Raw genomic sequence first — 15,958 nt, 5'->3', positions numbered from 1 at the left:
AAGAGAAAAGCAATGCATATATTACTGCTCACCTATTGATGATGGGGACACTGAGGCTTAGAACATACTAATGCTTGATTACAAAGCTATAAAGTCTTAGCTAAGAGAGGTCTTCCCTGATTGTCATATCTAAAGGACCATGCACGAGGTCCTGGGTTCAATCCCCAGGACTTCCATTAAGAAGTAAAAATAAATAAACCTAATTATCTCCCTCCAAAAAACAAAACGAACAAAAACAAAAACACAGTTAAAAAATAAAAATAAATAAATAAATTTTTTAATTAAAAACTACAAATAAAGGAGTCTCCTGCTCCAAACCTGCCACCCTCATCACTGTCACAGTGGCAGCCAGTAGTTTGACTGCTAAGAGACAATGAAAAGTGCTCTGGGAGAGATGGAGGACCAGAGCCAGATTCACTAAATGGGGGGGAAAGAAAGACACAGTTGTCCTACTGCCAGAAGCAATAGTTGATGGGAAGTGGCAGGGAGAAGGGGTGAAAGGGATTACAGGACACTCAGAACTCAGGCAGGTTTTGTGCCCAGGGACTTGGATGTACAGCATCCTAAATATAAACATACAGCCGAATCAAACACCACTATAAAACCTGGTTCTGGAGTAGGGCAGGGTAGAGACAATCCCAGAGAGAGAGAAAAAAAAAACTTGAAAAATTACTAAACTACACATACAACAAAGACAAATTTTGAAAGCCCAAGAATATATTTTTTGGCAATATACATGACAAAAGATTACTATCCTTACTATATAAAATGACCTTATATTTCAATTAAAGATTGACTAATAACTCAATAAAATATAGGCTAAAGAAATGTACAATTCACAGAACAAACAAAAATGGCAAAGAATGTAAAAAAAATCATTAATCTCACTAGTAATCAAAGAAATATAATTAAAAACAATGCCATACCAATAACTACACTAACACAGATAAAAGAACAGAAAATAATTAGCATGAGCAAATGCTAAATGCATCAAAATTTTAAATGTGCATTCCTTTGACATAGCACTAACTTAAAGGAATTGCACAAAGATATATATGCAATGATATTCATCACAAAATTATTTATAATCATTAAAAATTAGAGACAACCATGATGCCTATCAGTAGATCAGTTAAACAATTATGATATATCCATACAATAACAGAATTCTAATGGAGCCATCAAAGAATATGAACCCATATTCTTTGATATAGAAAGGTGTCTACAAAATATTTTTTTAAAGGATGCTATGAAATAATAGGCATATATACTGTATAAAATTTGTTTGTATAAAATTATGTGTTTCCTATACATTTATGACATGTATATGTGTATATGGATAGATGTCTAGAAGAATGTTGATAAAAATATTTTCCTCTATTATAATCATAAATAATAATAAAGTCACTTGCATTTTGCAAAAATATATTTTGACTTTCAAGGGATTAATTTTAGTGGATAATTAGATATTTATGCACGTGAAACAGTGAAGTCATTTTCATTAAAATCATGTGATAAGCAGCTATCACCACTGTTTTTCAATATTCTGGGGAGGTTTTTAGAAATTAAAAGGAAAATAATTGGAAAAAGTTTAGGAAAAGGACAAATCTACCTTTGTCTTTGATCAACAGCTTCTTTCTACACTGGAAATAAGTTCATAAAGAGAAAGAAATTCACTCTCAACATCAACAAAGCATAACATATTAAAGAATAAATTTAAAAAGAAAGTATATAAAAATTATAAAATATTATCAAACAACATAAAACAAGAACTGAACAAGTAGAAAGATATACCATGTTCTTAAGTGGAAAACAACATCAGAAAAATATCAATCCTTCCCAAATTAGGATATAGAATGAATGTAATTCCAATCAAAATCCAATGATGAATTTTCTTTAATTAGAGAAAATGAAAGATCATTTCAAAAAGTAATTATATGAGAACAGCTGTAAAACCCCTGGAAAAGCAAAACGAAGATTAATAAGCCTTTTCATATAGGAAAACAGTATAGCATTGGCACAGAAATAAATAGAAAAATGACAGAAAGAAGAGTTCAGAAACAGGTACAAATATATGTGGGAGTATAATATGTAACATATATGATGTCTCAATTCAGTGGCAAAAGAATGTTTTATTTTTAAAAAACAGTGTACACAAAGCTGGCTAGCTACTTGGAAGAAAACAACGTTATACGCTTACATCACACTATATATAAACATAAATTCCAGTCATAGTAAAGGATTAAAGCTCTAAATTAAAAACAGAGTCAAAAAATAAATGACATCCAGGGAGGCAAACGGTTTGCAATACATATGACGAAGGATTAATGCTCCTGATTTCACAAAGAGCACTTACAAACTGATAAGAAACAGATTAACATCCAATTTTTTAAGGCAAAGAATATGAATAGGTTATTCACAAAACATAAAATGCAAATCACTAATAAATATGTGAAAGTATACTTGCCCTGATATGGTCAGAAAATTCCAACGAGATAATATTTTTCACCTGTTAAACTGGAAAAGCTTGAAAAGAGCACTAATACCCAGTGCTAATGAGAATGCTAGCAAATAACTGCTCTCAGACACAGCTAGTAGGAATGGAAATTTCCATAATCTTTTCTAAAAATTATCTGGCAAGATGCATTAAAATTTTAAATGCAAACCATAAAAGAAAAATTCATAAAGTGGACTTCATCAAAATTAAGTTTGGGGGTACTGTCTCTTTTTAAAAAAGCGTTAAAAAATAAAAAGACAAGTCAGAGAGGAAAAAATGTTTGCAAATCACATATCTAATAAAGGACTTATAGCCCAAAACATATACAAAACTCTCAAAACTTAACATCAAGAAAACAAAACTCATTAATTTTTTTTAAAATGGGCAAAAGTCTTGAACAGACACTTCACCAAAGAAGATATACAGATGGCAAATAAGCACATGAAGAGATGATCAGTGTCATTAGCCATGAGGTAAATTGCAAATATAAAAACCACAAGATACTACTACATATTCATTAGAAGAGCTAAAATTTAAAAGACAGACAACAGTAATTGGTGGCAAGAACACGGAGTATCTAGAACTCATATCCACTGTTGGTGGAATGCAAGATAGTACAATCACTTTGGAAAACAGTCTGACAGTTTCTTATAAAAGTTAAATGGGCACCATAAAATCAAGCAATCCCACTTCCAGGTACCTCCCTAACAGACATGAAAACATGTGTCAACACAAAGATCTGAAAACAAATGTTTACAGTGGCTTTATTCATAATCACCAAAAACTAGAAATAGACCAAACATCCAACAACAGATGAATGTATAAATAAATTGTAGGATATTCGTAACATGAAATATTACTCACCAATAAAAAGAAATCAACTGCTAATATACACAACAAGATGAAATCTCAAAAAAAAAGCTAAGTGAAAGAAATCAGACACACACAACCACTTTATTATTCCACTGATAAGACATTTAGGTACAAAAATCAGATCAGACACAGCTAAGGACTGGAGGTTTGGAAAGGAACTGCAAAGGGAGATGAGAATTTTTAGAGTGACAGAAATGTTCTGTATCTTGATGGCAATGATAGTTATATGACTCTATAGTATATTAATTTGTCAAAATTTATTTATATTATAATGTAAATCATACTTCAATAAACCTGAATTTATAAAATTTAAAAATACATACCTTTTGATCTACACATCCCCTTTCAGAAATCTCTACTCTACAGAAATAAATGCATCAACATGTACATAAATTAATATACATTAATAGGTAAATGGTAAAATAAAGTATGTTACAGTCAATACTATAGAATAGAATGCAAATACTTAAACAGACCTGGATATAGTCCTCTGAGCATTAAGGTTTGTGAGAACTGAGAGAGCAGTTCTCATCCCACTGATTTGAGCCCTTTGCCCAACTGACGTTAGAAGAATTGGCCACAACAGGGAAATGAGCCTCTTTTGTTCAATTTATTTGCCACAGTAATAAAGTAAGCCAACCACAGGAATTCCAGTCTACTTTGGAATCCAATGACTGAAATAAGAGGTACAAAACCAAAAGTAACAGCCAATAAAATGACAAGAGTCCTCATGAAGGAATTTTGGAAAGCATCTTGAGTAATGCTGTCCATTTATAATGACCACAGTTCAGGTTGCCTGGAAATACAGAGTTGACTAGATGACTTCACAGCACAAATAAATTTTTTAAAAGTTGACTTCACTTCAGAATCATTCACTATGTTCTACGTACTGTGCAGAATGCTGCACAAATATGATATTCCTTGCCCTCCAGGAGTTTATGTTCTAAACAAAATCCTAGAAAATGTATTGTCCCTTAAGGCTAACTTTTAACTTTTTATTTTCTGTTTTTCATTTGATTATAGTACACGTATTTGCCACAAAACTTCAATATGTAATACCTCAAGGGGTGGAGGAGGTTTCATCAGGGGAGCAGAGAAAAATAAATTCGAAACTATAAAAAGTTATTTAATAGATGTCAAAATTAACCCTTAAAAAGTAGTCTTTGAGTGAATCCATTCATTGTGTACTCAGCAGAACATTTTCAACAAACGTATAGAGCATTATCACATTAAGACTCATGAGAGCACAAACATTTGGAAGACATGATCCCTGTTCTTTTTTTAAAGGCTCCTATCCAACTCCCTCTCATTTATCACTCCTTGAGCAACATGCACAGTGACATTTAACAGTCTCATAGTCAAGAAGCTACAGGACAGGATTACATGCACAGGCTGGTGAGTCAGTGTGGAAAAGTACAACATATTCAAAATAGTTCTATCATTGATGTTCTCCTGGAATTACTCCATCACCTTCCCATAACCTTAGACTTAACGTCAAAAACCAACTAGATTAGGTGAGGCTAACATTATTTCCAATATCACGTAAATCATTTACTTTAAAATATTAAGACATGTTTAATACCATGCAAAAATACAATCCACTTTTTTAAAAACTATGATATAATGAGGACTACTTCAATAAGATATATGCATTAAAGAATTATTAGTTTCCATTAACTGGGTTGTCATTAAGACTATAGAATTGGCTTCTTTTTTTATTAAATATTCAAACAACCCTCAAAGCTACAATTATCATTTGCCCTCATCTGAGGGATGGCTGTTTAAAGAGAGATCGTGAGCTGGACTGCAGAATATGCAGGCATGCCTCTCACCTCAATACTGACAGTCATATCACTAAAGATCTAAGAATGAGGGCTTGCTTGTGAGGTGGAGGGCAACAACCATCGTTTTTAACATGCTTTTAATAGTTGCCATTTCAATCACTTTATTAATTTCTTACTATACTGACATTTCAATCACTTTTTAAATGTTTTCCTATACTTGACCTTAGTTGTCTGATTTTAAAATAAAGACTATACCACTAACTGATCAGGAAACAATTATGATTCACTGCTACCCGTATATATGAAATTCTGTAAATAACTGGGGAGAAGGGTGAGAGGAGAGCAGAAGCATGAAAAAGTTATCTTTCTGAGATTTTGGAGACCCAGTTTCCTCCTCCTATTCCCACATAAATACTTTCATCGCAGATACTTCAAACATTATGCCAGAGTTACAAGAAATAAGTGGAACACCACCAAGCAGAAATCTGAGGGTAGGTGTTCTGAACATGTTGGTAAAGAAAGTCACTTCATTTGAGAGGTCTCTGCCCCTTCAACCTCACCCTCCTTACCAACATACATTCATCACTGAAAAGGGAAATATTTACAAAAGTTAGTTTAGTTATGTTTAAATATTATGTTTAGCTGTCTGGAGACCATGTTCTCAAAATTTATATAAGAAATCAAGGATTAAACTTCATAACAATTAGAAAACCACACTGTGTAAAATCAAAGACTTAGTTAAAGGATATTAAAATAGTTTTACTATTGGTGCTAAAATGAAATGACTCCTTCTCTTCCCAACACCTGGAACCAAAACCTTTTGAACTTTCATGTAAACAAACCAGGGCACACCAAATGCTCTGTCTGCAGTAAGGTACCACCTCTGCACAGGCATTTGGGTGAAAAATGTGGAAAATGCCTGAGGACTCTTTGAAGCAGTTTGGGAGAAGTGAGAGCAGGAAAGAGGCTCTTCTCTAGGGTAAGTTTGTTTAGTAGAAAGTAAGCAAGTTGTCAGGGTAAAAGTTGACAATGTTGATTCCAACAGTTTGAACTGCGAATAAACATCCAAAGGGATTATGTTACTGAGAATTAGAAAAGATTCCATTGAACTCAATAGAGCACTTGTGTTTTCAAAGATAATATGCCTTCAAGCCATACTCTGGATGCACAGTTTAGGGTTAGAATTACCCTAAGCCCTTTCTATGCCACATTAGAGAACACAGGTTCTGACCTTTCTATTACATGCCTTAAAATACTAGAATAAAAATAGTTTAAAATATTTCATTTCCAATAACTGAATTGTAAAATACCAAATACACATACATTTGTACATTTGAGACTTAAGAAATTTGGAGAAAAATTTGTTCTTCCCAAACATCTAAACTTCAACACAGTTTCACTAATCAATTTGGGATTTACTAGACATAAATCACTTTTAAGTTTTCCCTCCTTAATGACCTACCAGAGAACAAAAAATAGGGCCTATAAGGGGCCTATACTTATGAAATCCATAATCCTCTTCTCTGTTCACCAAAGCCACATTTAAATCTGGCTTTCATCTTATGCTGTTGGATCTTCTACCAGGTATGAGATGAAAAGTTGGAAGACTTGTGTTTTTTCAAAAGCAAAACAATCTGATTGCCACTCAGCAATTCCTGGTGAAATACCAGGAAGCCTGTAGAAAAAGTTAAAATTTTCCTAACTTGGAGTTTACAAAAATAAGTGTGAGATGTTCAAAACCTGTCAAACATTCCATCTCTTTTATTTTTTTAATATTCATAAACAAGGGTAAGTGCACACTTTTGATTTGTTAAGGTTTATTTGAATCAATATAATGCAGATCTGCCTTGCATGCCCTTAAGAAAATAGTTAACTTGGACTGTTCTTAGTTCATCTCAAGTTCTTCATGAGTCTTACATTAGAGTCTGCTATGAGACTCTTTTCCAAAACTTGACAAAAGCACACAACTTGCATGCCCTTTACCAGCAAAGTCTGCAGCAGCCCTGCAAAAAGTTGTTTCTCCTTTGAGCTCTCACATATATTCACTTCCCTTCTAAAACCAACAATGTCAGGGCATGTGGTTCAGTCTCATAGCCTCTTTGCTCTTAAAAAGAAAATCAAATTCCCTAGATATTTTCAAACTCCACCAAGAATAGAACATTCTCAGCTCTGCCTGTGGATCATTATCTCTTTTACATTTCATCTTTATATTCACTGGGTTCATAGAAAGGGCATACACAGAAAGAGGAAAATAGCTGCTTCTTAGACACCAAATTTAGTAATTCTCTCAACTCTACTGGCACACATCTAAAAAGTCATATTTTTACAAGGCTTCAATAGGTTTTCATTGGTTCTCTCTTATGAGAACACACATGCTGAATTGCCCATAACCTCAAGCCAAAATACATCTACAAAATATAATACATTTTTATATGAATACAAGAGTCATCACAATTTAAAAAGGGATATAGTGGGTAGAGACAGATAGATGTAGGCTCGTCTGAATCCCACTTTAGTGCCTCCTAAGCATCGAGTTGCTAACTGATGGAGACCATCAATCTACAGTGCTCTAAGATTCCAGCTGACTCCAACAGCCTTACCTGTTAATATGAGATTACTGTAAGTATTGGAGAATTGCTCCTTTAAAAGAACCAGATGCATCTGAGCTGCCTTCTCCCGTTGGAGTTCCAGCATAACATCAGGGTGCTGGGCAATCTTGCAGCCTTTCTGTTTATCCAAGGCAACATCACTTCGAACAATGTCTACAAAAAGAAAGAAAGAAGACAGGCAGCAAAAACAGAAACAAAACAAAAACCATATACACATCAAAGTCCTGTTTTACCGAATATGACAGAATTTTATAAACTACCAGCATTTTCATCAGAATAAAGAGATTGAGAAGTAATAAACCTGAAGGTGATACATCCTACACGTTTTTCTGGTCATTTCCAAATTCTTTGGAGACTTCTGTTTCTTAAGCTTTCTCTGACCTCATTTAAAATTCTCACTCCTCCACTCCCCTTCTCAGCTCACCTTCAGGACTTATTTACTTCCTGGTGCCTTTTCTTAACATCTTTTACCACGGGGGAAAATAATACAACTTTGCCTAATAATAGTGACTATGAAGGTCATTTCCTGTACTTCAGGCTGTAGGACTCGGTGATAGCTCCAGTGTGTGTATTCAGGACACTTGGCCAGGAAGTAAGCGGTAGATTTTCTGATTCTTAAATTAAAAATTGGAATGAAGTCAAGAATATATTCAAGTTTTTAAGAGCATCAATAGAAGGCAAGAGGACTAATAAGTCATTTACATTTATTTAAATTACACTCTATAAAATCTTTTCACACTGTATCATTAAATCCTTCCAATAATCTATGAAAGTTATGTGGCAGACATTATTAACTAGCTGACCCAAATCCTAAACACAATCTCTTCTACTTTGCCTTCTTCTACTATAGAGACTGAAAAGCTAAAATATACAATTCCTGAGTTTTTCTTGAAGTAAGAGGTGGCCATGTAACATAGTTCTGGTCAATACGCTGCAGACACACATCACTAGGGGTACTTCCCTGGCCAAATTAAAAGACAAAACTTCAGTAAGAGAAAAATTTCTTCCTTCAGCCTTTCAGTCCTTTCTATTCTTTATGCCTGAAACATAAACAACAACAACAAAAATCCACCAAGAAATGGGCAGAAGACCTAAACAAACAATTCTCCATTGAAGACATACAAACGGCCAATAGGCACATGAAAAAATGCTCAATATCACTAATTACCAGAGAAATGCAAATCAAAACTACGATGAGGTATCACCTCACATCAGTCAGAATGGCCATCATTAAAAAGTCCACAAATGATAAATGCTGAAGAGGTTGTGGAGAAAAGGGAACCCTCCTTCACTTGGTGGGAATGTAGTCTGGTGTAGCCATTATGGAAAACAGAATGGGAGATTCCTCAAAAAACTAAAAATAGGCTTACTATATGATCCAAAAATCCCACTCCTGGGCATATATCCAGAGGGGATCTTAATTCAGAAAGACACACACACCCCAATGTTCATAGCAGCACTATTTATAATAGCCAAGACATGGAAACAACCTAAATGTCCAATGACAGATGACTGGATAAAGAAATTGTGGTATACTTATACAATGGAATACTACTCAGCCATAAAAAATAATCAAATAATGCCCTTTGCAGCAACATGGATGAACCTGGAGAATGGGAAGTAAGCCAGAAAGAGAAAGAAAAATACCATATTATATCACTTATACGTGGAATCAAAAAAAAAAAAAAAAGACAAACAACCTTAGTTACAAAACAGAAATCGATTCATAGACATAGAAAACAAACTTATGGTTACCAGGGTGGGGGAAGAGGGTGGGAAGGGATAAATTAGGAGTTTGAGATTTGCAGATACTAATTAATATATATAAAATAGATAAACAATAAGTTTTACTGTATAACACAGGGAACCATATTCAATATCTTACACTAACCTATGGTGAAGAAGAATATGGGAACGAATGTGTGTATGTTCTTATGTGACTGAAGTATTGTGCTGTACACTAGAAATTGATACAACATTGTAAACTGACTATACTTTAATAAAAATATATTTCAAAAAAATAATGAAAGGAAAAAGGAAAAGATGGGAGAGCACCCTGAAAGATACTATAATACTGAAAGGATCCAGGCTATACAGGTTTTAGCTAAAGCCTATCCATATGAAATAAGCACATGATGAAGTCATCTACTTCCATGGCACAGGCCAGTAAAATATCCTAAGATTCTAAAAACAAAACAAAACAAAACAAAACAAAAAACCTAGGTTCAAATTCTGGCACAGAGGTCACTTATTAGTTACAGAGGTGACAGACAAAAGCACCCCTGTAAGCCTTAATTTCTTCCTCTACTGTTATTGTAGAGATGTAAAAGACTTAGCACTCTATATGTCACATAAGACCTCTATAAAGGGTAGGTATTATTATTGTTATTAGTATACTACTTGTGGTATTATTTACTTCTAGCTGTAATAGTCTCAGCAGTATACTAATCATCTAGAGTGCAACCAAAGAAAACTACCAAGATGGTAAATAATTTTATTTTTTTAACAGCTGAAAAAAACTGAGAGTGTTGAACCTGGCAAAGAAAAAACTAACAAATACTCATTTTCATACATAGGAGACTTATTTCATACATAAGACATCTATAAGAAAGCCAAACATTATGGGAGTAACCAAAAGACATACAATCCAGTTACACATGAGTAAACTGTAACAATAGAAACTGTCCTATAAGGAAAAGAGCTTCTTGAGTATGGAGTGAGTTTCTTGTCTCTGGAAATATTCAAGAAGAGGCTGGATAATATATGCACAATAAAATGATTTCAGTATAGTTATTAAAGCCTGCCAAGTACAGGGTTAAGTATTTTCAGTGACATCACATGAGGCAATATAACAGATAGTTAAAGGCACAGACTTTGAATTAAAATAGATAAAATTTTGGATTCCTGCTCTACTACTTACTACCTGAGAGCTCTTGGACAAATCACTAAATCTCTCCTTTCTTAATTTTTAAAAATGAAAATACTAATAACATATTTGTAGTGTGCTTATACTGCAATAGGGACATACTAGAAGTTCAACAAGTTCTGGTTGTTTTAGTGATTGTTAATAATTATAATAATATCAGAGAGTTAATATTGGAGGATAGTATTATTCTTTTAGGTCATTTTTAACTCAAGGATTTTATAGCTCTACAAAGATTATGCTTTTGTAGGTTCTTTGCCAGACATAATAGAAAGAAGTAAGATTCAAAGTCAGAAGACTTAAGTATGAATTTCAACTAATTTACCAAATAATCATGAAACTAGAGACTAAAAACTTTATATACTTGTGCACCAGTTTTTTTTCAGGTCTACCAAACTGAGAAGTTAATAGAGCAGATGATCTCTAAATCTGTACTTTTCCTCTACTAGTTCTCCTCTTCTTATTGATATTCCTAGTTGTTATAAGCCTAATATCAAGATATTTATATGTCATCTCATCTCCCCCTATGATATTTACCATGACACAACATTCAAGAATGTCAAAAGACCCAATACATGCCCTCCCTGAAGGAGGAAACAAGGGAGAGAGCATCCTGCATGAAAGTTGATACACTAACATCAAGTTATTGCCCACCATTACTTCTGGATATACAAGAGTATGGCAGTGTTTGTATTTTTGTCCCTGCTTCTTTCTGCCATATGTATTTCTCGATCCTTCAACAAATTATAACCCACAATTCTGCTAGCCAAAGGTTATAGTTCCAACTGGGGCAAGTAGCAGACTGGCAAACCAGTCAAAAATTTTAAAGAGATCTTAGAACTTTGAAAGAAATAAAAATGAGCTCTTTATAAGCTTTCCACAAATCCTTGGCTAACTAGGAGGTTGTGTGCACATGCACAGGAGACTCAGCGTAAGGTTTTTCACACAAAACTGGCTGAGCAGAACCCCCAAGAGGCTGTGAGTAAAGTAAAAGGCGAGGCAGACTAAAATTTACCACAAAACTGAACATTTTTACCAATTTACACAGAAATTCATCAGCAGAGAGAGAAAATAGCCTTAAGGATTCATAGTGTCTTCCGATGAGGGATGTTGAGGTTAGGGAAGTATATATGTGTGGGTGGGAGGGCCATGTGAGAACTCTCTGTTGTATTTTCTGCTCAGTTCTATTGTGAACCTGAAACTGCTCTAAAAGAATAAAGTCTATCAAATTTTTTTAATTTTAAAAAAATAAAAATAAAAAAATTTTTAAAAAGGATTCAAAGTGTTTTAAACACAACTTCTGAACAATCACTGGCTGATCACTAAGCTATAATACTCAGAGGCAAACCCTAGGAGGTCAATGTGAAAAAAATTAATTTTTAAAACTGAGAAGAAGCATCAGTACCATTATGAGATAGAAAGACTAAATCTAAATAACTTACTTTATAAAAAGGCAAAACAAAAGTAATTCTCATGGGAAAAAAAAAAGACTGCAGATTGGCTGTGATATATCTAAAATGTTCAATTTCCAACAAGAAATTACAAGTCATGCAAAAAACAGAAAAGTGTGACCAAGACTCAAGAACAAAAGCAGTCAATAGAATTAACTCTATATGTGCCCAGCAAAGACTTCAAAGAATAGATTATAAACATGTTTATAAAAATTAAAAGAAATCATGTTTAAATAATTTTTTAAAAACCTGATGACTCAATAAATAGCAGACTGAAATAAAGAAATATAAACTTTGAAAAAGAACCACATGGATATTCCAGAGTTTAAAAGTATAGGAACTGAAATGAAAAATGCACTAGATGAGCTTAACAGCAGATTTTGAGAAGGTAAGAGAAAGAATCAGAGTATGTGAATACAGATGAATAGAAACGACCCAACATGAAAAGTAGAGAGAAAAAATCAAGGAAAAATGAACAGAAACTCAGAGAACTATGGGACAAAATGAAGGAATCCAACAGATGGTTGATGGGAGTGTAGCAACAAGAGGAGAAAGAGCAGAAAATTACTGGGAAAAAAACATCAAAAATTCTGAATTTGATGAAAATTATTAATCTACAGATTACAAGAACTACAACAAACAAAAAGGATCATTACAAAGGGATCTATACCTAGACATATCACAGTAAAGTTGCAGAAAGCCTGAGATAAAAAGAAAATTTTAAAAGCAGGAAAGAAAACTCAGCTCAAAAGGGGAGTCAGCAATACAAGTAATGGTTAACTTCTAATCTGAAACAATGGAAGACAGAAAGCAGTAGAATGACATAGTCAAACTGCTCAAAGAAAAAATTTCTGAACTGCTGGTGGGAATGCAGTCTGCTGCGGCCATTACAGAAAATAGTATCAAGATTCCACAAAAAACTAAAAATACACTTACCATATGATCCAACAATCCCACTCTTGGGCATATATCCAGAAGGAACACTAATTTAAAAAGATACATGCACCCCAATGTTCATAGCAGCACTATATACAATACCCAAGACATAGAAGCAATCTAAACGTTCATCAACAGATGACTAGATAAAGAAGTTGTGGTATATATATACAATGGAATACTACTCAGAGATAAAAAAGAATAAAATTATGCCATTTGCAGCAACATAGAAGGACCTGGAGACTGTCATTCTAACTGAAGTAAGCAAAAAATACCATATGATATCACTCATATGCAGAATCTTAAAAGAAAAAAGCGGACACTAATGAACTCATCTATAAAACAGAAACATAGTAAACAATTTTATGGTTACCAGGGAAAGGGGGTGGGAAGGGATAAATTTAGGAGTTTGAGATTTGCAAAGGTTAACCACTATATATAAAAATAGATAAAACAACAAATTTCTTCTGTACAGCACAGGGAACTATATTCAATATCTTGTAATAACCTTTAATGAAAAAGAATATGAAAACAAATATATGTGTATATATGCGTGACTGGGACATTATGCTGTATACCAGAAATTGACACACTGTAACTGAGAATACTTCAATTAAAAAATTTTTTTAATTTTTAAAAAAAGAAAAAAATTTCTGAAAACCAAGAATTCTGTATCGGAGTCAAAACTAACAAAACTATTCAAAAATAAAGGTAAAATAGAGATTTTTCATATAAAAGACAGTCTGAATTTGTTACCAGCAGAACTGCACCACCAGAAATATTAAAGGAAGTCCTTCTTTTGAAAGGATCTGAGTGAAAGAAAGGAAATGATACCAGGTAAGTGAAATACTCAAAAAGAAATGAAATACATTAGAAATGGTATATATGTAAGTAACTATAAAAGACCCTTTACGCTTTTAATTTCTTTAAAATGCATAAGATTATATAAAGAAGAAAATATGCTATAGTTACAACATATATAGATGTAATTTAGAAAAATTAACACAAAACAAGAGATAGGAATATGAGTTGTATCAGAACAAAGGTGCTATAATTTATCAAAATTAAGTTAGTATTAACTTGATTCTGACTGTAATAAGTTAAGATGTATAGTGTAATCCCTGGAGCAACCACTGAAAAAATAACTGAAAATAATACAATGTAAAAATCAACAGAGCAATTAAAATGAGTAATCTAAAAAATTAATTTTTAAAAATCTAGAAAATTTATTTAACAAAAAGAAGGCAGTAAGTGTAAAAAAACACAGAAAATCTCAAAATGGAAGACATAAATTTAATTATATCAATGTCTGCATTAAATGTAAATGGGCTAAACATGCTAATTAAAAACAAATAAATGGTCACATTGAGTTTAAAAGGCAAGATCTAAACAAATGCTGTTGAAAAGAGATACATTTTAGATTTAGAGAAAAACTGGTTGAAAATAATGGAAAAAAGATGTATCATGCAAACAACAAACAGAAGAAAATGAATTGATTATATTCATGACAGACCAAAAAAATTTTATGGGGGTTTGGAGTGGCATCCATTGTGTTACTACTTAATCATGCTTTTTTGGAGGGAGAGGATGAAAGAAAAAAATTTTCCTTTTTCTATCAACAATCATTCTCATTTCTACATTAAGGTGGTGGAAACTTGGTTCCTCCCTCACTCCCTTTGATCAAAGAGTCCATGGCTCTGATTAACAAAAGTAATTGATTTTATACTGTATAGCACAGGAAAATATATTCAAGATCTTGTAGTAGTTCACAGTGAAAAAGAATATGAAAATGAATATACGTATACTCATGTATGACTAAAAAACTGCTGTACACCAGAAATTGACACAAAATTGTAAACTGACTATAACTCAACAATAAATAAATAAATGTAATTGATTTTGACTTTGGGTTGCTCTTGTCTGTTTGTCCCTTCTTTCACACTACCTAACATATAGGTAGCTCTTTTGAGCCAACACTCTTTAGGGTGGGGGTAAGAAAGACAGCCCATTTAAGTTTTATTTTTCTTAAGCTTTGGTTAATCTGATTTTTTACTGAGGTATAATTGACATAACATTATATTTTCAGGGGTACAACACAATGAATTGATGTTTGTATATATGGTGAAATAATCACCACAATAAGTCTAGTTAACATATGCCACCATAGACAGTTACAAATCTTTCATCCTATAGTAAGAACTTTTAAGATTTACTCGTTTAGCAAACTTTCAAGTATGCAATACAGTACTGAGTATAGTCACCACGCTGTACATCATATTCCATGAGTTATTTATTTTATAAATGCAGGTTTATAGCTTCTTCACTCATTTTGTCCACTCCCTGTTTCTGGTAAACACTAATCTGTTCTCTGTATCTGTGAGTTTGGGATTTTTTTAAATTTATACTCCACATATAAGTGAGATCATACAGTATTTGTCTTTCTTTGTCTAACATAGTTCATTTGACATAATGTCCTCAAGGTCAATCCGTGTTGTCACAAATGGCAAGATTTCATTCTTTTCTATTGCTAAGTACTATTCCATTATATATGTATAGCACACCTTAACTATTCATCCATCAATGGACACACAGGTTGTTTCTATATCTCGACTAGTATAAATAATACTGCAATAACATGGAGTGCATGCATCTTTCCAAGTTCAAGTTTTCATTTTATTTGGATAAACACCCAGGAGTGAAATTGCTGGACTGTATAGTAGTTCCATTCTTTATTTATTTCTTGAGGAAGCTCCATACTGTTTTCTACAGTGGCTGCACTAATTTACATTCCCATCAAAGTGCAGAGGTTCCCTTTTCTCCACTGTGCAGTATAAAGGTTCCCTTTTCTCCACACTCTCACCAACAGTGTTATTTCTTGTCTTTTT

At 33.1% G+C, this 15,958-nt stretch overlaps 1 protein-coding gene across 5 annotated transcripts in view; it reads right to left on the bottom strand.

Annotated features, from left to right (window-relative positions):
- The window catches only part of HPSE2 (heparanase 2 (inactive)), a 568,967-nt gene that overhangs the window by 491,636 nt on the left and 61,373 nt on the right, over positions 1-15,958 (bottom strand). For all 5 annotated transcript variants that reach the window (XM_074373795.1, XM_010971071.3, XM_045507507.2 and 2 more), the window contains exon 3: positions 7,755-7,916. In XM_074373795.1, the coding sequence (XP_074229896.1) occupies positions 7,755-7,916 (162 nt within the window). The remainder of the gene's footprint in view (positions 1-7,754; positions 7,917-15,958) is intronic.

This window comes from Camelus bactrianus, chromosome 11, assembly GCF_048773025.1.
Source record: "Camelus bactrianus isolate YW-2024 breed Bactrian camel chromosome 11, ASM4877302v1, whole genome shotgun sequence".
Lineage (NCBI taxonomy): Eukaryota > Metazoa > Chordata > Mammalia > Artiodactyla > Camelidae > Camelus > Camelus bactrianus.
The sequence above is the reverse complement of the archived record's forward strand: the minus strand, read 5'-3'. Positions and strand labels throughout refer to the sequence as shown.